The sequence below is a fragment of the Onychostoma macrolepis genome, chromosome 14 (genome assembly GCF_012432095.1).
Source record: "Onychostoma macrolepis isolate SWU-2019 chromosome 14, ASM1243209v1, whole genome shotgun sequence".
Classification (NCBI taxonomy): domain Eukaryota; kingdom Metazoa; phylum Chordata; class Actinopteri; order Cypriniformes; family Cyprinidae; genus Onychostoma; species Onychostoma macrolepis.
In genome coordinates this window covers 10,590,637-10,615,089 of record NC_081168.1, presented here as the reverse complement: position 1 = coordinate 10,615,089, position 24,453 = coordinate 10,590,637, and the positions used below count along the sequence as shown (strand labels likewise).

Genomic DNA, 24,453 nt, shown 5'->3' with positions numbered 1-24,453 from the left:
TCTGTTTCTTTAATATATAGTAAACTTAATGATCACACTGTAAAGTCTCTTTCTATTAAATCTATCTGGAATCGTGAATTAACAGATTTTGATTTATCGGTCGGCTGGCAGAGGGTGTGGTCTAATCTAATCTTAACTTCTAAAAACATGGCTCATCGTCTTATCAATTTCAAAGTCATCCATAGAGCATACATAACTCCTTACAAGAGGTTTAAAATGAAACTGTCGACCTATAACGGTCACATTTGTAACACTGTATCAGCAGGTACTTTTCTCCACATGTTTTGGGAATGTCCAATTGTTGTCAATCCATGGACTCATGTGAATTCTGTTTTGTCCATTTTACTACAAATTGAAATTGAAATTGTTGATGGTGTGTCTGTTGCTCCCCCCTCCCTGTTGTTTGTTTGAGTGGATATTGTTTTGTTGATTTGGAGAAAATAAAAAGTTGATCACAAACAAAAAAGGCAAATACAAATTCTGCTATAAAGCAATAGTGCCTTTATTCAGCTTCAGTTGTGGAGCTGTTGGTTCAGTTCAATAAGTAAAGTTCATTCATTATGAAACAAGTTCAATTCAGAGATAAGCAGCTCTACTGATGACCGTAGTGTCGTTATTCAACTCGATCAGAGTCGATGATTCAATTCAAGAACAATGTCGATGTTGCAAAACTAGGAATATCATGTGCTCTATACAGGTGAAGAAGCTTGATAGCAAGTTCAGCAAACAGACTTGAAGGGAGACTGCAAAATAAAAAAGTGAATTAAAATGTTTTTAGGAAAGTCAGAGGGTGTGACTAAACGAGAGAATGTGAGTCATAGTGGAGAGAGGAAGTTAGTCAATTACTGGTATCAAGATGTATTATTGGGTATTATCAGATCACATTTCTATTGTGTTATCAATTTATCTGTCAAAATGTGGTGCTATTATACCTTTACTTTTGTCATTTGTGTTTTTTTTTCCTCTCATGAAGAATGAAGGTATAATGATGGGTGATGTCTAATTAGAGCAAAACTAAAAGTCCAAATTGATCAGATAACACTGGTCTGGTGAAAGATTTTTAAATTATTGGTATAATGTAAACAAAGTGATTTATATCAGAAAAGTATAAAGTTGATATGTTTGATGTAAAGATTTCTCAGTTCATTTTTTCATTCTGTCCATGGAGCCAAGTCTTATTTTATAGCATAATGACTGTGAAGCTTTTTTTTCCCCTTAAAAAATGTTTTTCACAGACATGTCCAATCCTCATTTGTCATCCTCAGATTAAACATGTCAGATCCTGTAGGTAGTTAAAAAAGAACTTGTTTGATATTGAGCCAGTGCTGTTGGAGTTAATCATCAAAGTTGTTCTGTAAAGATGAATGGTTACTTGCCATTTAACAGATGCATTTACTACAGGAAAGGCAGAGGTATTGAATTATGGTGTGATTATTTCAGAGATTCAATGTGCAATCTGGAGATAAGTGTAAAGCATAGTAATGGGCTGATTTTACACATTCTGTGGTTCACATGTTGCCTGTCTGAATGTGAATTTGCAATCTTTACATTAGCAATCCTGGTCCAATCTAATCTAATAATATAATATAATATAATGAAAAAATGATGTTTTGGGCCTAATGTCTCTGAAATGGTATGATAGAGAACCACAACAAATTTGGAACTTAGTAAATTATTATTATTTTGAAATTAATGTTATCCTTTAAATTTTTTTGTTGGCAAAATCTGTTGATCTTATTTTGTTATTGTTGTACATAATTCATTTGTACAACACACTTTTTGTTCTTCTAGATTTTGCACCATCTAGTGGTCACGTACTGAAACAACCGTTCTATGATGAAATTTTAGCAATTTCCTTTTGTACATGATTGTTTTTGAATAAAATTTGGTCCAAACTGAAACATATTTTTAAATAAATTAATAATGATATTACTATTTATCTGCATTATATACTGATGTTGATGCATCTGTGTAATGTGTAAATAATAACCATATTACCAGTGATTTACTGTTGACATTTTTATGCAGTGATCTACGTTTTTTTTATGATGGTCCATTGCTCTTCAAAACAACTCGTTAGCCAATTATCACCATCTGTTTTACGAAAAGCAGTTATGACTGCTTGAACAAATTGTAGCTACACATATCCCGAGGAGCTGGGTGCGGTTAGGATGCAGAGGACTAGGCCTACTATAATCAGTGTTGGGCTAGTTACTCAAAGAATGTAATATAATACTCATTACTAGTTACTCCTTTCAAAAGTAATATTGTTACTTTACTTATTACTTTCCGCCAACAGTAATTACACTACTAGTTACATTACGTTTCCTTCACGCCCCACAGAAGTTTTACCTGTGTATCTTCCACATAAAATTCTTCTAGAATGTTACTAACAACATATTTCTGCCTCATCATTTGACCAAAATCCACATTTGATCGCAGTCAGAAGTTATTACAAACACTCAATAGTGATTGATAGTGGCATTCAAGTAGAAGTGTTGTATTCATCTCATTAATTGTCATGTGTAGCTTGAAGCTAATTGTAATTTCTCCGTTACCCATATACGATTATATTGCATTATGTATTTCATGAAATCACATAAGTTTGTAAGAAACTGTTTAATTTTCCAAAAATATTTTCAATTATATTAATATAATGTAACACATGCTATCAGAGGGGTGTATGTGGGATGTAATGCCAGAATAAAGTAAAGCCACAACTTACACAACAGTGTTCAGATCATCTTTTTTCCTGACAAAATCAATATAATGCAATATTTCTATCTGCTGAATGTAAGCTTTTCCATATTCCTAGCTTGCCTGCTGCACTGGGGACATCTCATGCATGTGCGAGTCGTGAAAACTATGAAAATAAATCCAGGAATTATTTGATTGTTGGATTTTAAATCAGCGGGGATGTTTTATGGATGGTAACTCTAATATTCTTACTGAAATCTTATTTTTTTTAATTAGTTACACTACTAGTTACTGCAAAAAGTAAGATTATTACAGTAACTAAGTTACAATAACTAGTTACTGCCCAACACTGATTATAATGTTAATGAATATCAACTTTGTTAAAAATGTCCTTGTTTCTTTAATAAGGATATGTGTGTTGGACATGAAATGGTTGAGTACTCTCAATTATGGGTCTGTACTTTTAATTTGATTAGTTGTTCTTCCCCCTGTTGGACGTGAAGGTGTATAACACTTATTACAAACGTTTGAAATTGTGCTTCAGGCATTTAGGTTTTGGTTAGGTGTGCTGGAGTTTTGAATGTATTATACTGCAGGGCATTAGATGATGTTTTACAGAGTACAACACATTCTATAAACAATTTAAAGCTATTCTTGTCCCACTCTTCTGCTTAAAATGATTGACAAATAATATTGTAGAGGGGAGCAACAGTCTAAGCTTATACTCTTTATAACAGTTACATACACATCCTCTTATTAAATCAGACTGGCAGTGATAGCTAGTTTTGTTTCTTTATAAGTAGATTTTCCAGCAGAATCCGTAATGAAATCACAGCAGGTCACAGCAGCCCGCCGTATATCATCTCAAAGGAAACGCTGCACCTGCTGCAGTAAGAAGTTGGAAAGTCAGTTAAAAAGCTTTATACTCCAGCTAATCAAGCCATCACAGAGACACAGCGAGGTAGAGCTGATGGACGGACACAAAATAGTCTGATTCGCTCCTAAACTCTCTGCCCTTCTGCATCTACAGATCCATTAATGTCGATCAGCTCACGTCATCTTTCCACTGAGATTAGCAGGATTTTGGAGCGCAAACTGTGGCACGTAATGAGGAGGATGTTTGAAAAAGAATCGCAGCAGATTGCTTTCACTGGTTTATTAGGCAGCCTGCGGGTTCAAACATGTCTCTCCTTATGAAAGATTAAAACGTCAGATGAAGGCTGCGGTGTATGCATTAACATACAACTTCCAGGTTTGCAGAACATTGTGCATCTGAGCTTGCCGCTTTAAGTTCTGCAGAGCATGATTTGTTTATAATAAATGACATATTGAATATTTTCTCATGCAGTCGACATATAGTATTTTTTAGCACCTAGTCAGTAAGTTGTTTAGTAACCATGTTGATATGGTTGTCTTGCTCGAGGCTTAATGCTCTTGACCTTTTAACATTTGATGTGTTAAGGCTTAAGCGAATGATGATGTCATATTTGTGAAAGGTGATGAGGTTGAGAGAGCTGGAGTTTTTTGTTACTGTTAACACTGAGCTTCACAATGCTGTCATTCATTCTCTTCTTACCTTTCACTTAATTCTTTAGGCACTGCAGGCACACACACAATTTAACACCGGTTGCAACTCTTATACATTACTTGTCAACTTTTTTTATGTGTATGCAGCTGCTTTTCAAAAGTTTGCATAGCAAGCGCAGAATTGACAGAACAATAGAGAAGAGTGTATGTTCTGGGCCTGTGTGGAGCTCTGGTCTGTTTTAGGGTGTGTGCTTCCTAACATAACTAGTTCCTTTTGAATTGTTTACGAGAAAACGCCAACAGGTTGTCGGTTATTAAACAATGTTTCTTCTCTCATTCTAAGCAATAGCCACCAATAAAACAACAGTTTTAAACATGCATAAAAACATGAAATCAATAAATTCTATATTATATAAAATAAAGGCTAAAAAAAAACTTTGAACAGGAAAAAAATACTGATCTAAAATAACAAAACAAAAACACTTATAAGCATAACGCAACAGATGACTAAGTTTGTGGATAATAAAAACTAGTGCTGTCAAACGATTAATCGCGATTAATCGGATCCAAAATAAAAGTTTTTGTTCACATAATATATGTGTGTGTATTGTGTGTGTATATTTATTACGTCTATATAAATACACACACACACACATGTTAATATTTAAGAAAAAATTTATGTTTATTAAATATTTATCTGTAAAATAAATAATAAATATACATAATAAATATACACAGTACACACACACATTATGTAAACAAAAACTTTTATTTTGGATGCGATTAATCGTTTGACACCACTAATAAAACAAATGAAAAAATGAAAAAAAGCTAAATTAATATATAATATTAAAAATATAAATAAAACAGCTAAAGCTTTAAAATAGCAAAAACAAAAAACAAAACAAAACAACAACCTTAAAACAAATAATGCTAGTCTTTAAAATAGCACAATTTACAGAAAAGACAATTTAAAAAGACAATTTACAGAAATCTATGTATAAGAATTACATTTATTTTCAGACTTTTGCACGTACTTGTGCATGCTGCATATCAACATGCTTTACATCCTCACAATATTACTGGAACACAACCACAGCTGTTATTTTGGGAAAATATTCTGTATCTCTCTGCATCCAAAATTAAAAGCTTCTCGCAGTCTGGACAGCTTATAGGCTTTATTTAAGCATTGCATTACATCATCAGTCCTCCGTTACTCGCTTCCCGCTGCAAAACAATAGAGAAATGTTGCGGTTGAGCTTCTTCACTGATACTATCTTTGTTAATTCCACACACATCCGTGCATCTGTGATTTCACGGTACTCGCTGTGTGGAATTCCTAATCGATTTTCAAGTCAAAACATTTAAGATGTTTCTTTTTAATATAAGTTGAGAAAGCAGGAAGTGTCTGAGTCATGGAAGTTTACTCCATGTCTGATTGTTCACACGCTCCCACACTAGCACACGCCTGCGGCCAGAGAAGCCGTCCCGGCGTCACACTCAGCTCATCAAAGGCAGGGCCGTGTCAGAGACACACACCCGAATACACAAAAAAGAACACTCAAGCATGTCAAAGGATAGGATATACACACGGATACACACAAGCTCTGGCACATCCTAAGAAAGGTAGACACACACTTTGACCAACGAAACACAAGCACATCAGATGAAAAGGTATAAACATGCATGTTAGCAATATGCCAGCACTTTTTCTAAACACAAAAAGAACAGAGATATGCACACAAAGAACGTACGAGAGAGAAGAGGCACAGGTACAGACACATAGTTGCCCTATAGAAAGCATATAATCATTACTTTTTTTTCAAAGAATGGTCTGATCTTAAAGGAGTTGTTCACCCAAAAATAAAAAAAATGAGTTATTTATTCACCCTCATGTTGTTCCAAACCTGTTGGAGAGTTTTTATTCATTGGAAAACTAAATTTAAACTCTCTCTCTCTGTGTCTTTCTCCATGTCTTTCTCCTCTCTCCATATACAGTGAAAGACAGTGGGATCCAGTGTTTTTGGACCTCTTATTGTATACAGACAAAAACAGCTGAAACTTTCTTTAAAATGTTTTCTTTTGTGTACCACAGGACCACAGAAGAAAGAAAATCATAAAGGTTTGGAATGACATTATAGGGTGAGTAGATGATAGAATTTTCATTTTTGGGTGAACTATCCCTTTAACTAAAGGCGGTGACACTTGAAGTTTTCCATACACACCTCCACACCCATAATCCTTACATACATTCTCTCCAAAAATTCAAGCTCACCCCATCTGATGTTTGCTCACTCTTTAAAAAAACCTCCAGCTCAGTCAGTGGGTCCTGCACATATAATGAATGACTGGAGGATCGACAGAGTCATTCTGGGTCAGTACCAGCTGGCCTGTGCACATTTTCCCCAAATGCATTAGCATGATAGACAACAGAGAGATGCATTTCAGAACCTATTGAATGATGCATCCTCTTAAATAACTTTATTCTTGTGCAAGAGAGTAGCTTTGACCAGTATGAGTTTCCAATGGCTGGTGCCAGTACTGGTATCTAGAGAAAGCATGGTGGCTAATAGCCGATATAATGCTGTTATAGGCCTATGATGCTAATGTTTTATGAAAAAAAGGAAAGGAAATGGAAAGTTCATCAAATGACATGGCTGTCAGTGGATTTTGGAACTGATACATAACCTTTACATTAATTAGCCATGTGGACACCTGTTTTTGGACAGTGCCAGTAATCATCTCAAAATAGCCAAATGTCAGCTGATTAGCCAGCCTGTCCAATATTGTTCTATCTCTTCTATAGAAATACGTTTGTAATTGTTATAACGCTGATTATATAATTTGACATTGTGGAAAAAAAGATAAATATGAAGTAAATATTTTATTACTTGATGTGCAAATTTGAAAATTGTCTTATTCATTTAAATTCTGAATGTGTCGCAGGTCAGCCAGAGTTGTTTTTCGTGGAGAATGTGCGAGGTCATCTCACCCCGACCTTGCGCTTAAATCGCTTCAGTCTGATTGGACAATCTGTGCTTTTGCCAAGATGGGGTGGTAACAACATCGCTGTTCAGTTCATCACTATAGACTACTCATGCAGCGACGACAGCAGCGAACATAAAAAAAAAAAAACTGGCTGACCAGTAATATCTGGTCATAACATGCAGGCTAATTTGGAAAATACAATCACATTTAAATATTTACCTTATCCACTACAACCTAACATGGGCATAAATTGACATATTTGTAATTTTCTAAACAGATTTTACGTAGGCCTATTACGGATATTTTAACATCTTTGCTTCACCAGCATGCTATATTAAATATATTTAATTATCGAAAAGAAACATTTCAGTTGTTCCATCCATTCACATTTACGACTGTAGATTAGAACTTAAATTGTGAGCATTTGACTATAATTATTGCACTTGCTGGATTTCAGAAAGTATGAGGGATTTAACGAAATTTGTGAAGGCAGTTAAAATTAGTTTTGGTGTTATTCAGTGCAGCTGTTAGTCATATATCAAAATGAAATGCTGCAGAATGTTAAATATGGTTTCCCTAAATATCTACTGGAAACGCAATATGAAATATGCATTCAAACCACTGAATTATAGATTGTATTTAACTTTTTTTTTTTTTTTTTAATGGCTGTAACACAAAAATGCAAATAAGAGACCGCTGCACAGTTTGAATAACAAAATTACCCATTATTATGGAAATCAGAAGTGATATCAGTGATACCAATATTATCTTACAGTAGTCAGACAATCAAAGTCTATCGGATGGGATTTTACAGCGGCCGCTGAAGATAGGTTGTTTGATTCCGCTATATATATTTTTAAGTAATCTACATTCGAAAAGACAATTAAGAGTTAGGCCTACGGTAATTTTGAAAAGAAAAATATAGGAATTATATTCAATAATTTCAAATTTAAATGTAGCGTAGGCTAGTTTTCAGCTTCAACGTTATACTACCAATTTAACAGATTAACATAACTCTGCCATTTCAGACAACAAACAATTCAAGGTGCGATCAAAGTAATATTCCGCGTCAGGGAATAGGCCTAGGTGATTAAATATTTTAAATAGGCTATATTTTCCCAAAGAAAAACGACTAAAGTTGTCCAAGTAGCGTATTTTGTGTCGGCACATAAAATAACCACGAGCATGGCAAGGCAACACCGTGCAGGGAAGTCTAAGAAAACGCGAGTTACATATGAATGCAAACTTTTGGCGCTTCTCTTCGTCATGCAAGGACATGTTTGTAGTTTTCTGCTGATAATGCGCATTAAAATGCCTTACCTTTATGCAGTCTTCTAGAGAACAGAGGGAACAGCTTTCCCGGCTGTGTTTAGGCCGACTGAAGGGTTCCTCTCTGGATCTGCTCTGTATTGCTCCCGTGGGCCCCCCGCTCACAGTGTTTATTGAGATGTGTATTGGGACCCCAGACCGTCATGTTGCTGGGAATGAATAATTTAGGCCTGGTTAGATTGAGAGCTCTTCACTGAGAGAATCAGGAATGTGTACACCTGAAAATGGGTGATTTATGATCTGTAGATTTTAGACAAGCGTTTGTTGTTTTAAGTAGACGCTTTAAATTAGCATAGACGTTTTACTTTTCATTCAACGGCAATACTTATTTTCAATATCTTAAATAGTAGCATTCAGTTTTACGGTTTCCTCCACCCCACCCTTGTTCTGTCTGCCTCATTAATCATCACTATATGAGAGCATTCATGTTAAACAACTCTTGTGTTGTACCCAAAGTAAATGTTCAGTCATTGTGATCTGTACGCGCTGTGACTTGACTTTTATGGATTGAAACACACTCACACACACACGCCTGTCTGTTGCATACCTCTCTTTGTTTTGGTTGCTCTTCTATAAATGAGATTGTCTGTGCTGTACAGGTCTTTTATCGGCTATACATGCATCAGTGCAGTTAATGATGGACAACAGACAAAGCCTAACAATAGTAACAGTGCAAATATTTCCCGGGAAAGAGAATAAGTGCTTATTAAATTGGAATTAAATAACCTCGCGAGTCACTGCACGAGACATCTTCCTTAATCCTCCTTCCATTCTTTATTTATTTTAAATCATTTTCTATAGGCTACAGTAATTTGACGCTGCGAGCTTTTCTTTGTTTACAAACAGCCAGTCAATTGACACTCAGTGTCGCAATTACTTGTAATTATACGCGCCAAGCTACTATGAGTCTGATTTAATATATATATATATATATATATATATATATATATATATATAGTTTTGTTTGCGCAGTGGGATGGCACTTTATGTTTTTATAAGTAATCCGTAATTCATATGAAATATGAGCCTTGTTTTCGATTTAATCACGATCTGATGAGCTTAATACTGGACCATCGTGTATCGCATCGTATTTTTATTTTTTTATTATTATTATTATTATTTTTAAAGGAGTTCAGCTGGCAGATGGCTCAGTGATGTGTGGTCCAGCCTGCCCCGATCTTATTGCAATGTTATTTCAAGCATCGGTGATCACTGGAGGCCCAGCCTCCAGTCAGTCTTGTATATTCGACTCCTAATCTGCTCGGGACATCTCGCCCTCTTCACCGGACTTCTCATGTCACGTTGATGTGTATTAGATACGTTTTCCTTCCCTCTCTCTCTATAAACCTTAGAATGCCACAAAGCAACAAATGTGTGCTACATACATAACATGAGCGTGCAATAATTGTGAAGAAAACGTTTTGAAATGTTTTAGAACAATATATTTACTTCCATTAAATAAAACACAATAGTTTATTTTTGGGATGTTGAAAAACGAAACAAAAATTCCGTACCAAATATTATACACAGAGCAAAAACCAAGTTCATTTCGCAGAAACATTTGCGTATTATTACCCAGGGTTGCTATTCTAGATCTATATTCACACAGACATTTAATAATAAATTTATAATATCACACACGACTGGTGCGTTTAGTATGTACATTCCCTTGATCGCAAGCAAGACATGATTCCTGTACGTTTTCCACATGCTGTGTTAAACTGAATTCTCGAAAATGCTTAAGAGTTAGAGCTTTCGCCTCTACAAATTGGAGATGATTTTAAGATATATGTATAGCCTATATACAACCGTTCAGTCAATTACTGTCCAAAAGTTGAAACGTCAAAATAAATGAGCTTTTTTAAATATACTGGTATCCTAAACTCTTCACTGGCTAGTGTGCACTTGCTAGTGTAGAGAACAAATCTTATTAGAAATGGCGCGTTTGCCTTGCGTTCCCGCTTGACATTCCATCACAGGATTGGACGCGTTTCAGTGGTTTATTCTTCTAGTGCCCTTGAAACAAAAAGTGTAGTCTCTCGTTCCTGGGATTTGGGATTGTAAATTCTACAATCGTCTCTTACACCGGTCTATCCACTGCGTACTGGCAAGCGCTGAGATTGGAGGCCGGATTCTGAACGCTCGCGTATCCAAAACTCGAGTGCTGCTTGGCTTTCAGTCTCAGACTGGCAAGACTGGAGTTACAAGTGTCCCGGTAAACATACGGAGGTGTCGGTGGGGCGTAAGGGCACGCCGGCGTGGGAACCCCCGAATTTAGAGAGGGGTTGCTGAGGTTATTCAAGTTATTGAGGCTGTTTAAGCTTGATCCGGGCACGCCGGTGACAGCAGACGGAACCATACTGGAGGACATGCTCATTGAAGAGATGGAGTTAGGTGGAGAGAACATGGCCTGGGACGACAGCGGGTTGACGTTCATGGAATTGAAAAAGGGGAAGCTTTTGGTAGACAGAGAGGCCGACGTGAGCCCCTTTGCAGCCCAGTTGTTGTACGTGTAGCTGGGATACATGTCATCGTAGGGCTGCATAAGTCCGTTGAATTGAGGGCCGAACCCGTTTTTACACAACTCTGCCTGCTGGTTTCTCTCCCTTTTTCTCCATTTTGCCCGTCGATTCTTGAACCACACCTGCAACAAATGCAGAAAATAATTTAGATTCATTTTTAGACTACTTAGCCTAATTAATTATATTCTGAGACAATTGGAACAATTAAACCCACGATTAGTTAACCTATAAGTTTTCAGAATTGCTGTCACCGCGGGCTACTGCTCGGTTTGTTTTTGGTAGATTAATGATATGGGTGGTGGTGTCAAACTGAGTTAGGTTCCCTAATTAAATCGCTTTTTATCAGTCACCCGGAATCTTGTCTGATCCCGGGAATCCCAATACACATCCAGTCTTATGGCGGTCAATGGGCCGCCCGACGCTTCAAATGTGTATTCTCCCTAAGCAGGCGGAGACACACTAACCTTAAGTATATACAACACGAGAATGACAATCACAAAATACAAGCTTTACACCTCTTAAAAGGCGACTGTGTGACTCCATTAAGGTCTGTCATCGTTAGGGCGTCACTTGTGTTGATTGCAAACAATTTGACTCACCCATAATTATCCTTTAACCAAACGGTGACAGATTTATATTTAAATGGTTAAATAAAGTCATATTTAGCATGTAACTTAAATTAACCATGGGATTTTAGATGGTAGCCTATAGCATGTAGCGCCCTAATAGTTAAGTAGCCTACGAAAGTCTTTATATGTATGAACAAAGTAGTTTAAATAAATATAGGCCTAACTCTAAAACGATTATATAATGAATAATAATCATTAATTTGTAAAATTTTTAAGTAGGCCTATTGCAAGCGTGTATAGGCTATACACAATTTTATTAGTCTACTTTTTATTTAGCCTAGTGCTATATAAAATATAGAATTTGAAACTTGAATTGTGGAATTGGTTCCAAAATAAATAGGGCTTTATCACATATTACAATGTCATTTCGTTTATCAAACTTACTCTGACTCTGGCCTCTGTTAAATTAGTCCAAACAGCGATCTCCTCTCTGGTGGACATGTCCGGATAGCGATTCCGCTGAAAAGTGGCCTCCAGTTCTTGGAGTTGTTGGCTAGTAAAATGCGTTCGTTGCCGCCTCTGTCTCTTCTTTTTCGATGGGTCATCAGTCGAATCTTCGTTTTTACTCTGTCCCTTCTCTTTCTCTGCAATGCAAAGTAATTCAGTATTTTAAAATAAATGTTTAATCCAAGAGGAACAATTTTTAAGCTTCAGGCTCTGTTTTGACACATTGGAGAAGTCTGTGTGGGGGTGATAAATCTAATTCCGTTTTACTGAATTGGGAATATTTGACATCATAGTAACAAGTATAGGTTCCCTGGTAACAACGTAACGGTCTAAATTAATTAATGATGTTCCTGAACTAAATTTCTTATCAACCGCTAATGTTCAACAATAATTTCTTGCAAAGCTAATAGTACCTGTAAAAATCCAAGCGCAAATGTTCTAAAATCAAGATTTAAAAATATTTTACCCACAACAAGTCTTTCTCATTATACGAAAAAAGAACATTAGCGGTACAGAATGTTTGCATTATTCCATACAAAACGTAGTGTAAACATTTGTGAGAAGCCCACATTTTCACAAACAATTTAAGTAAATAAAGCCCTGTCAAAGGGCATGACTTATGCAGCCTACTTCAATAGCCCTATGAATCAACTGACTGCCAGCTCCGCGTCTTTATATATTTGCATGCCTCACACTGTAACCTACTGTTTTCAAATTGAGGGAGAAGTTTTAAACAGTTTCTTTTCACAGGCAGTAGGCTATACCTAATGATAACTGACACCAACCCGAAAACACTCCAGTTAAAAATCCCTTCAGAGGACCAGGGCTTACCTACGGACTCTGGACTGGAGGTGTCTGAAACCGTGTGAACCTCCAGCCTGTGTTTAGAGTCCACAGACCGCTGGAGCGGTTGCAGACTAGAGGCCATCGTAAGCGGCGTGTGTTTGCTCCCGGTAATGTGGTGATTGTGGTGATGGTGGTCCAAACTCAACGGATCCTTCATAGAGGTCATGGATAACACAAGCGATTTACGGACGGTTCGCAAGCAGATAGATATAACGTCCTCAGCGAAGGTCACAAATGTAGAATAAATAAGTAAAAGAAATGAATGTGTCCAGTAGTGAAGTATCGGCAAGCGTTGTCAGTGCTCCTTTCTCACTTAAACCACTCAAAGCGACACTCCTCAAACGGCTATTATCGTAATAAAATAAACCCAGTGCTGAAGAAAGTTAAAGTTTTTTTTTTTTTTTTTTCGTTTCGACTGGGTAAAAGATATCTCGGTTTCAGCCGAGAGCTACAAGGAGAGCCAGAGTGACAGGGACAGGTATGTGATATTATATCCACTTGCATACACACACACTCTCCTGCACATCACAGCGCTCGCTCTTCATTTCAGCTGTCCTCCTCTCCGTCCAACCGAGCTGCTCTATGCGTCCTGACGTCAATCAGACTCCTCCCACAATCTGACGGAACATTACAGCCTATACTTGACAGATTTTATGGCCAACCGACTAAAAAACGGCCCAAAGAAATGAGAAAATGCAGCTTTTTTTTCCATTTAAAGAGCATGTAAATAATATTGCATTCACTAGTGGCTTCCGAGAAAGCGAAACGTTTTAAAGAAATTTCTCACCTGAACTTTTTTTTTCTGTGCAGGTATTATAAAAACAACGTTTTACTAACATTTTAACTCAAACACAGATTTCTGTCAAAGCAAAATAAGCTCAGCAAATGTCACAACTAAATACAGAAACGTATAATGGCGCTCTCGAAGATGCTCATTTCTGAATGAAAGTTCCGCTTTTGTCACGTTAATTGGATGATTCTTCGCAACAAAGAGTTGACAGGGTATTAAAGACCGCGTTACAAATTCATTTGTAACAAATAAGCTCAGTCTTAGACTGTTAGGTAATGCATTCCTATTATAAATAATAGGCCTAACTGTAGGCCTATAGAAGAAACAGGGGGGAACAAATCTGAAAAATATTTATTTTTGAATTTATTCCTGCTTGCATTAATTTTGCAATTTAATTTAGGGACTGAAAGCACTTTGGCAAGGTACATTTGTGCGCCTCGTGCCCGTGATTATTTCGGGGAGAGAGCACCCACTTTGCTTTTCTGAGTATGCTACATTTAATCTGATAAGGCGCTCATTTGCTTAAGAATTTTAAATGGGCATCTTTAATGACTTCAAGCTCCTTCACCTTGTTGTCTCAAATTCCTTCAAAACACTGCAATAATTTACATACGTTTAATAACTGCACTGTTATTTTTAAATAAAAACAATTTATTAGCCCTAATTAATTTTAAATTAGCTTATTTATAATTATTATGATTTAAAGTTTTTTTTTTTTTTTTTTTTTAATAGATTAGTTAAATTATAAAATAACGGGAGAAAAAAAATGCTTTTCCTAGTTGGATTTCATTTAGAGTTCCCATCTGACTTCTGATATTTTAGTTGTCATTCAAATGAAAATATCACAGTAAATGGGTAATATGTAAAAAAGGAAAGTAACAAAAGAAGAAGCGGCCAACCCGATTTCATTGTTGTAAGCAGATGATTGCAGCTAACTCAATAAGTGAGGAAATTAGTGTAACTAAATGAGCAAACGAACTCTACATTTTTTGCTTCCCTGTTTGTCCTGAGAAATCACCTGAAATGTCAAACATACCAAGTAGGGGGGAAAAAAAACGGAGAAAAGAGAAAATGCAGTCAGGCGCTTATGAAAATGACCCGACCATCTCCATCTCTGACTTTGATTCAGCTCACGCTCTTGGTACTGGATATTAATTTCTGGAATAATATATGATCCTGGAACCGACAAATCTTGTATGTACAGGTCTTTTTGTATGAGAATGTGACCTCGCGTTCACTGCATTTGCACGTTATTAAAGATCAAGTTTCGGTCTGTTTTCTCATACTTGCCATTCAGTTGTATTTTATTTGTTTTGAAAATAAAATATATATGAATATATAAAATATACAAGCCATTAAATTAATGTCATGATTATTCTAGAACTTATACATATTAAACATATTAAATATAATATGAATATGTTTTACGCGCAGAAATATTCATTGTGCGCATTAAAATTCCATATAGGCAAAAGTTTCAGAGCTCGATTCTTGTTAAACGCACTGATAGATGTGGACTAGATTATTGCTCTGTATTTATTTTGGACCCTCAAAATGCTTCAGAGCGCTCTCACTGCCTGCTGTGGATTATTGGCCATGGCGCACCACAGAGCCATTAATTACCAATTCAGTCAATATAAGGGAGACGACAAAGCCTTTTCCATAGGATTAAGAGGACATTAGATTCTTCCATTAGTATATTCCTCCTCACGAGGAGGCTTTCATTACACATTTACTTTTCCCCTGAGTCTATCTAACAAGCGCTGCATATATTACTGCAGAGGAGACGAGATTGTCGGTAATCAAGTCGCTCCAAAATCGTTTCCCTCTTACGTTGCTGTTTGCATTTTATGCTCACTTTTTCCTTTTATTTCTTATCTGCATTAGGCGATCTGTATCGGTTCATAGCCAATATTAAATGACAATGGGAAATGGGATATAATGACAAACGGACTAACGCGGCTAAATAAGTGTCATGATTTGTCCTTAGTTTGCTTTAATTAGCTTAATGAAGATACCAGATGATATGGAGACCGGTCACGCATTAAGTACCAGCCTTCTTGTAGCCTGCAGTCTTTTTACGTTTCTGTTAAAATTGTCCTTGTGTGTCAAATTATAATTTACTGGAGAAAATTGTTATTTTTATATTTTTGCGCTTAATCTACCTTCTACAGTCTATCATACTGCAATATAATTTAAACTATATCTAATTTTTATTATTTTAATTGCCACGTTTTTACATCTTTTCATTGAGGACGCACGTGATCGCTCAACCACAAATAGGGTACATTTTATCACCAGGCATATAAAAGTATCGAATCAGTATTTGATTTGAACGAATTCGAGCTATTTTAGAGCTCATGAACCTCTAAAAACACACGGACTTTGCTTTAAAACTCCAAATTCCTCTAAATGAGCTGCTACGGGGTACCATGAAGTCGTTCTTACTTATCCATGTATGATCCTGTCCTACCACCAGATGTCCATCTTTGACTATAAACGTCTAATGCTTCAGCTTTCCCTATAACCAGTCATACGTCAAACACCAAAGGTAGTTTACAAACGCCTTACTTTTACACAGACCAGTTTTTCTAGCTGCGATTAGTATTTTATGTAGGCCAGACAACGTTGAGACGTCTGATTAAACCAACCAAGGACATTAATGAATCCAGATCATCTCTGGAGGTTTAGCAAAGAGGGGGGGCTTGTCATTCACCAAGATGATCTTACCTAATTGAGCACACGTTGATGCAAGTTTGCGGCAGTGGGAGTCCATTTGTTAGATTATACGTTGAGCACCTGTGAAAAAAGAGAAATGTTTATTTTATATTTTATTAAAGTGTTGATATCATGTCGGGAATAGTCATATGTGTAGGCCAACTTCTGTTTGAGCATGTTTAGTTGGACTCTTTCACACATGACCGGATGGGCCACTCAGTGATGATATATTTCAAACTCATTGTCATATATTGGATAGTTCCTGTCTGTAATGGGATGTGCACATTCCTCATCATTTGTTTTGAAATCCCTTAGCGCTTGCTCGAGTCCTTCCTAATTAAGACTCGTGTCTCCAAACGCACATGAAAACAAGGCACAAAGAGGAGAGACCATGCACCGTGTGTGTGTCAGTGAGAGAAAGAGAGCAGTTTGAGCGCTAGAAGTTGAGTGATTCCGCGGTAAAATCAGGGGATTAGTGTCTGATTGAGATGTCTGTCGGTTGGATATTACAAAATTCATTATCGCAGCTCTATACTAACCCGATATGAAGTAACACAGATGGGCCTTTATTAGCCCAGGCTTCAGCTGTTTGCTTATGATAATTTCAGTCGGAAATTTGCATGCAATCCTGCTGTTAACCGTTTTCCCTCTCCATTTTTCCCTCTCCGAATGCAACGCTTTACTTTAGCCCTCCCCTTATATCACCTGCTTCGCATCTGTGCCTTTAGTCAAAGGCTTGAGACTCTGGAAATTAAATTTGTGTGCGTTTCTTTGTATATGTGTGCTGCGTAATATGCGATTCGTGTGAGGGCGAAAGTCATTAATCTAAATGCGATTTTGAGACGCAAGTATAAAGTTACGAAATTATTCTAATTAATTGTCTTAATTATTTACCAAACAAAACGGGCTGTGAAATTAAAGGCCAATTAAAGTTGTGTCTTTCGTTATTCTGAGCGCGCTCATGGCATCCGTTCCGTTTTGATTTGGGGTGCTTATATTGGTAACTTTATTATTATTATTATTATCGATTTGTTTTTTTGTTTTGTATTGTTTCACGCAAATTTAATACAAATGTCATGTTAAATATGTACTCTGACAAGGTAATTGGCAAATAGGAAAAGGTAAGTAAAAAAACATTACACATGACAGAAGTGCACAAGATTATAACATGGACCACATCAATGCAAGTTCATCAACAGATGAAAATATTTAAGTAAAAAACATGTTTAGATTTTTGTAATGTATTAATTATTTTTTAGTATTTTTTTTTAGTTGATCTAAAATCTAGTCTACACACTACTGATAATAAGAAGGTATTCTTTGCAAATTTTGTTCTAATGATTAATTAATGATTATTTTTATTTTAAACTGGTAACATTGTTTAAACGTAATAGTAAGGATAGTAATATAATATTCTCAGAGACTTGCGGGCCTATGAAGATTTATTAATAAATTGGTTTACTTCAGTTTGCTTGTGTGTGTGATTCTTTCTTCAGCTAAATTTAATTAAACTTGATTTATTGGTATATAAACGAATAAAATGAAACTACTGTATTAGTTTACAAAAATATTTCACTACGAGACAAGAGCGCCTTATCTTCAAAATGAACTGGTTACCTTGCATTTGCATAGGCCTAAATGTAAATTTAGATCATATCCTATAATTATTCAATGCTATCTTATTATCCAATAATTAAATCTTAATTTATTTAGCCTACCCGTTTCATCGCAAATGTTAAAACAAAAATAATTTATTTTAGGAATGTTACGAGTATTTAAAAAACATTTTAAAACAGTATTTGTGAAAGCAAATTTCGTTAGCACGATTTATTTCTGTTTATGCTAACCAATAATATGTGTTAATGTAAATTACACGCTAGAACTATAAAGTTGTCCTAGTCCCGTTTGTCTCACAGTGTTAACGATATATTATAATAAACTGCAAAGTCAAGGTGAGACCTGCCAGAGCATCACTTATCATGCCTCTCCATCTAACTACACTAAAGCTGAAGTTCACCCGTGGCTGGCAACCCTGAGCTGGAACGAATTCCTTCACTTGCATTATCTCACATTCAAGATAGGGTGTCATGTGCACTTACCAGTGGTTGTTGAAAAGCGGCGCTTTGCAGCCGTGCCAGTCTTGATTTTCTTTTTCTTTTTTAAAAAAGATAAATTCCACACCTCTGAACAAGTTTATCTTTGCCCTTGATGTTGTCCGGGTACATAAACTGTTGCTACCAGGTCCAAACGAGCGTAACCTCTTCTTCCTCAATGAAAACGATTAGGGATATATCTGGGTTCTTTCAAAGAACGCGAAAACAGGCATATGTTACCTTCAACCCAGAGTGCCTTAGCTACAAACTCATAAGTTGTTTTAGTAACTCATATTTTCTGTAGAGCCTCCACGACTGCAACTTTTTCCGCAGAAAGACGCAGAGTGGTGCATTTCCCCCTCTCACGAGCTTTGACTGTCAGCGCGTGGGCGTGAGTGAGAGTTTGTGTGTATAAGCGCGTGCGTGTGCATGCGTGCCACAGTGGGTGTGTTTGTATGCACAACCAACACGTCGAGTGTGTGTGAGGGGTGAACTTTGTGATGCGAAACGGTAGGCTAAATTAGACAACAAATTATCCATTAAAACACGGTAATACGTTCATTCAACCAGCACATTTAACCCGACGAACGCGAAAACACTCATCGCTGAATATTGATCAAATCAAGGTATTTAACTGCAATTAAAACTGCCACTCTCATAAAACTAAGTTAATTTCTTATTATGTTATTAAGTAGCAGAAATACCGACTGACATAAAGAAATCCAAAAATGAAACGCGTTGAAACGAACATGTATAGGGTAAAATAGTTTAAAGCTTCATTTTTTCCCGCTTTCCTATTATTATAATATATAGGCCTATTTTTAAATATCCATTTTATTTATATATTATTTTATTGTTTATATCGAATTCTATTTTAAAACTATGGCTACCAGAATGGAACAACATATTTAGGCCTGTTATTAAGGTATTTTGATTGTTGTATGGAGTCCATAATATAGCTACTATAACACAGGTAGTCTGAACAGTCTGACATATCCAAAACTGAGAAGGCCTGTTTGCAGAATATGAGGGTAATCATCGGCTAACAACAAATTGAGTAGTTTTAATTTGATTTATTAATTTGATTTAATTTTTATAATACATTTTAACTGAGGAAATTGCTGTAATCTAAAATACTAACTTCTGTTGAAAAGTGTGTGTGCTTAGACTGTGTCGGTCAGGAATGAAGTGAACAGCTGGCTTGGATGCAAATGATCTTTAAAGATCCGCGTGCACCGGACTGATTTCCATCCGCATCTCACGCGAGCAAAGCAGACCGGACGGAGGTTTCACGCGCCTAATCCGTTTTTTACATTGTGGGTCATACACCCATTAAGCAAGTAATTAATGCGCTCAGCCATGGGGGAATTCCCAAGCCTGTGTTGGAATACCCCACTCTCTCTGTCACAGCTTTAATAGGCCTGGGAGCCTAAAATGACATGCATGTTTATCTATAATTCTGCACGCGGATTCTTGTTATTATCTACTGCAATTACCTGATACAAATACATCAAACAAAAACTAACTCAGTGAGCATCCTTTTGTTGTAACAAATAAATAACCCGATCTCATCGCCGTCCACATAGGCTACATCATCCTCCGTATGCGAAGTGTATTTAAATTGTTGCTTCAAAATACTAAAGTGTTTCTTTTTCCATATATATATTTGTAATTGTTTAAATACGAATTAATGAGGAAAATATTTATCAACCACAGTCCTCGTTTCCGTATATCTACCTGTTTTTAGTTTCCAATTATAACCAAGATGGTTCCACAAATAGGCTATACCTTTTATTCTCTTCTTTATAAAATAATCTATGTTGTGATAAAAAAATATCACTAATTTAAATTATAGCTATAGATAAATAATTCTGTCAAGAACTTTTTAATCGCCGAAAAATCATATAGCCTACAGTTTATACAGCCAAAATAATTGATTAGATTCTAAGCCTAGCCTGTGTTAAAGAACCATTGAAGAAGCCGTATATATATATATAATTTTTATTTTTTAGAGTGAATGTCAATCACGTCCGTCTCATCCGAACAGCGGTTCTGTGGGAGAGAGAGACGCGTCCTTGCATCGCTCTTACCTTCATCTGGCAGCAGCTGGAGCCTTTGCTTTCTCACGCTGAAAAAGCCTGCAAAGGAATGCCTAAAGTTCAGAAAAAGGGGTCGCTCGAAGATCTTCATGCCTCGGGGGCAGACCGGCGGCTTCTTTTCATTTCTGCCTCGTTATCGATTCGCTGTTGTCATCTTTGGCGTCGTAGAAGGACACTTGAAAGAATCTCGTACAGGGCTCTGATGTGTGGGCTGAAATGACCCGAGCAAAACTCGGTTCAAAGACTTTACAACCACATAAACCTCTCCATGATAAGACAGTGATGTGTTCTGTATATGCTCATATACAATAAATGAATAAAATGAAATGCATAGAAATATATCTAGATATCAAGTTCAATGTTAGTATGCTTTAATTGCCTAATAGATGATATACTTCAGACAATTAGTTAAAATGACAATCAGAAACCCATTAGTCAGTATTTCTATGGATAAAACCAGATCAGTAAGGTATTGCAGTGGATAAAATTGTTTTCAACTTTTGTTTCAGGATCGGTTTACATGGATGATTCATCTTTTGAGAGGTCACAGTATTTTGTGTCAGTTATTGTTTATTTTAGTTACAATATAATATGGCTGGTAGATTATTTCTCATGCCCCCATAAAAAAATAATTTTACTAAAATGAAAATGTTTTCAACACATTTTTTTTGGTACAGTGCAACGATTCAACTATACTGGCAACAGACAGAAGGTGCGAAAGAGCTATTTCTATCACAGTTTAGACCCTCTGACATGCTGGGTAATTGCTTCAGCATAACAAATTATTTTTGCTTTTGTTCAGTTTGGATTCATTAAGGGTGAACTGAGTTTCACACAAGGAATCAATTAAATATGACTTAGTTTGTCAGGCTGTGGGCACAGGAAATAATTGTATGTTTCATTATGATGCCATTCAACACACAAGAAGCTCTGTTTGCTCAACCAGAACTGCTATAGTTTGACAGATTATTGATGTAACCCAGATTATAATCACAGTGCTGCTTCATAGATTATATTCAAACAATTACTGTAAACAGTGGCTGTCACACACTACTGTCATCACGCATGCAGTGTTTTTATGATATTTCCAGTGTTGCTTGTCAAAGTAGTGCACTCAAAGCCACAAACCATTAAACAAATAAGTTTATGTACTGCTAATATGTTAGACCAGCAGGATTACCATGCAAGGAGACTTTATTGTGGGTTTAATCTCTTTACCATGACTACTGTTAGTTAGAATGGAGGAGTGCCTAAAAAAGACAATGTGAATTTCCATTTGCCAGGTTGATTTGTAAGATTAGCTAACATTAGCCTTATGGCTGCACTGCCGACGGTTCTTGAAATGACTGGGTTTCAAAACTAGTGTCCAGACCGTGAGAATATTCTGGAACACATATAATGCCATCGCATACATATGCACTGTGGTTAGCATTTACTGTCATGACCAGGCCTATGAAGGACAAATATGGCAAGCAGTTGGAGTCAGTACCCACACACACACACACACCACTCTGAACCCAGCAATGCAGTAGTATATATTTAAAAAACACTCAACTGTTTGTCTTGGGCCGATATGCTATTAACATCTCATTTACCATGGTAGCAAAAACTTTCACTGATGTAATGTGGTTTTGAATGTTAAATGATTTAATATCTTTTAGTTTAGTGCAATGGATAATTCAGCATTACTTCAGGTTAAAATTGTATTACATCACAGTCTACAAACCATACATTATATAAAATGATATTAAAAAAGGATGGAATTTATATAAATTATATTTTCTATAATAATTTCAAAATTCTCTATAATTATATATGACAAGCTGCTTATGTATGTTTTTTTGAAATATGAGTTGAAAATGTGTAATGTGAGCGCACAGTGTTAATTACCGATGCAGGGGGACCAATAAACAGCTGGAGTGAGCGAGTGAGAGTGGTTAGCTGCGGTGATGCCCCTGGGTTGCCGGAGGGAAAATTGTCCAAGAATGAAATGGAGGTAATGAGACAAACACGATGGACGCCAGCGTCCGGTCATCAGCAAAAGAGAAACTGCTCAGGTGCATCAGAAACCTCCACTAGAGTCAGCTTAGTGTTTAATTAGTCCACTGTGACTGAGAGAGACGTAAAGTGAAAAGGAAAGGTCATATTATCAATATTGACAATGCAAACATCTTTTGTGCTTTTACCTTGATGCTGAGAATATTATGTGTTACGTTCATCCTGGTGCATCCAGAGGTACTTTGGGACACACAAATCAGCTCAGGTTGTGCGTTAATCCTCGGGTGAGACATAGTGTGAGTGTTTGTGTATGAAGGGTAGAGAGAGAGTCTCTTTGTGGGGGGTTGCTTAATCCAGTCCCTATGTGAAACTGTTGACATTTGTGCCTTTTTTTCTTCATTATGTGCCTGTGCCTGTTTTCTGCTGGATTAGCCCCAAATCTCCTATGCAACACATTCAGCATGCCACTACTTTAACTTCATCAATAATGGATGAAGACATTGTAATCGGAACTCATCAAAGAAAGTGTGAGGGGGGGACAGTCGCTCTCCGACGGTTTAGGTTTTATTTTAGGTCTACCTCTAAATTGATGATAGCGACTACAATCATTTCTTTGGCCTGGGTAGTTTTTGCCGATCGATAGTTGCAATATGGCAGTGGAAGTGGCTGTGGATGTTGCGGTGGGAAGGAGAGTGGAGGGGTGTTCATATGTGTGTTCATGTTTGTCAGAGTGTGTATCTTGCCTGTGTGTGCTGTACTGTTTCTCATTGATTGTGTTTACTCAAGCTTCTCATTGCTGCCTATTACTGGAGACAGGGAGACACGCCCTGCCCTGATGCCAGGATAAAGGAGATTAACACACACACACACACACACACACACACACACACACACACACAGACACACAGTGATGGATCAGCCTTTACTCTGAAATAATGTTTTGTTAAATGCTTGCCAATGTCACAGAAACACAACAGTTAAAATTTTAATAAATGCCCTGAAAGCAGAGTAAAGTGGCTGGTCTGACGTTCATTAGATTTCGTTTTTGGTCTGTTTGACTGCATGAGTTGAATGGTTTATTTTAGCCTTACTTTTTGACGTAACAAAATATACAGTTCTTTCCATTATGAAGATGGATGATTCTGTTTCATATACTGTCATTAGACAAGCGGTTTAATAGCCTGTGTTGATGTGTATGTGTCATCATGTAATCACGAGAGCACCAACATCCACAATTTTTGGTAATTAGAGCAAATTTGACTTACAGTAACTAAATAATTAATCTGTTTTGTAAATGGGAGCAGAAAAAGAAAGTTAAAAAGAGTGTGGAAAAAAATCTTAAGATTTTGGTTCTTATTTTGTGGATTTAGTTTCCACAGACCTTTGGATAAACTCCTTCGAGATGTATTTCAGGTAGTGAGGGTCATAAGTTGAAATAATTTGGGGAATTTAAGACAATGATAATATTACATCTGGAGTGCAGTGCCTAAAATACAGCAATATATTAAAATACCTTTTAACGGTTACATAGAATGGCATATGTGCTTTCAGTTTTTTTTTTTGAATAAAAAAAGAGTGTGATTTTGTACACTACTGTTTAAAAGTTTGGAGTCATTTTTAAAGAAATTCAAACTTTTATTGAGCAAGGATGTTTTGATCAACAATTGATTAAATTTATCAAAAGTAGCACAAAAGACATTTATAAACTATTGAAAAAATGTATCAGTTTCCACAAAATACTGCTTTCAACCTTGTAATAAGTTATTACAA

General features: G+C 36.4%; 1 protein-coding gene across 2 annotated transcripts; it reads right to left on the bottom strand.

The window, feature by feature from the left end:
* Nucleotides 1–10,029: 10,029 nt before the first annotated feature.
* pitx2 (paired-like homeodomain 2) lies at nucleotides 10,030–18,865 on the bottom strand. Of its 2 annotated transcripts, XM_058798220.1 has the most exons (4): nucleotides 18,593–18,865; nucleotides 16,506–16,574; nucleotides 12,077–12,276; nucleotides 10,030–11,185 (listed from the first exon to the last, which is right to left on the bottom strand). In XM_058798220.1, the coding sequence occupies exons 2-4, from the start codon at nucleotides 16,549–16,551 to the stop codon at nucleotides 10,622–10,624; spliced, it is 810 nt and encodes a 269-aa protein (XP_058654203.1). In that variant the 5' UTR covers nucleotides 16,552–16,574; nucleotides 18,593–18,865; the 3' UTR covers nucleotides 10,030–10,621. The 2 variants fall into 2 exon arrangements, with proteins under 2 accessions (XP_058654203.1, XP_058654202.1); XM_058798219.1 differs by lacking the exons at nucleotides 16,506–16,574; nucleotides 18,593–18,865 and adding an exon at nucleotides 12,971–13,316.
* Between the last annotated feature and the right edge of the window lie 5,588 nt (nucleotides 18,866–24,453).

Bases quoted from the DNA above. Each gene is read 5' to 3' on its own strand.
- pitx2 (XM_058798219.1), bottom strand. From the start codon at position 13,151: ATGACCTCTATGAAGGATCCGTTGAGTTTGGACCACCATCACCACAAT. The intron at 12,277-12,970 runs GTAAGCCCTGGT...TTTGCATTGCAG, and splicing joins CTCCAGTCCAGAGTCCGTAG to AGAAAGAGAAGGGACAGAGT. The intron at 11,186-12,076 runs GTAAGTTTGATA...CATTTGTTGCAG, and splicing joins TAACAGAGGCCAGAGTCAGA to GTGTGGTTCAAGAATCGACG.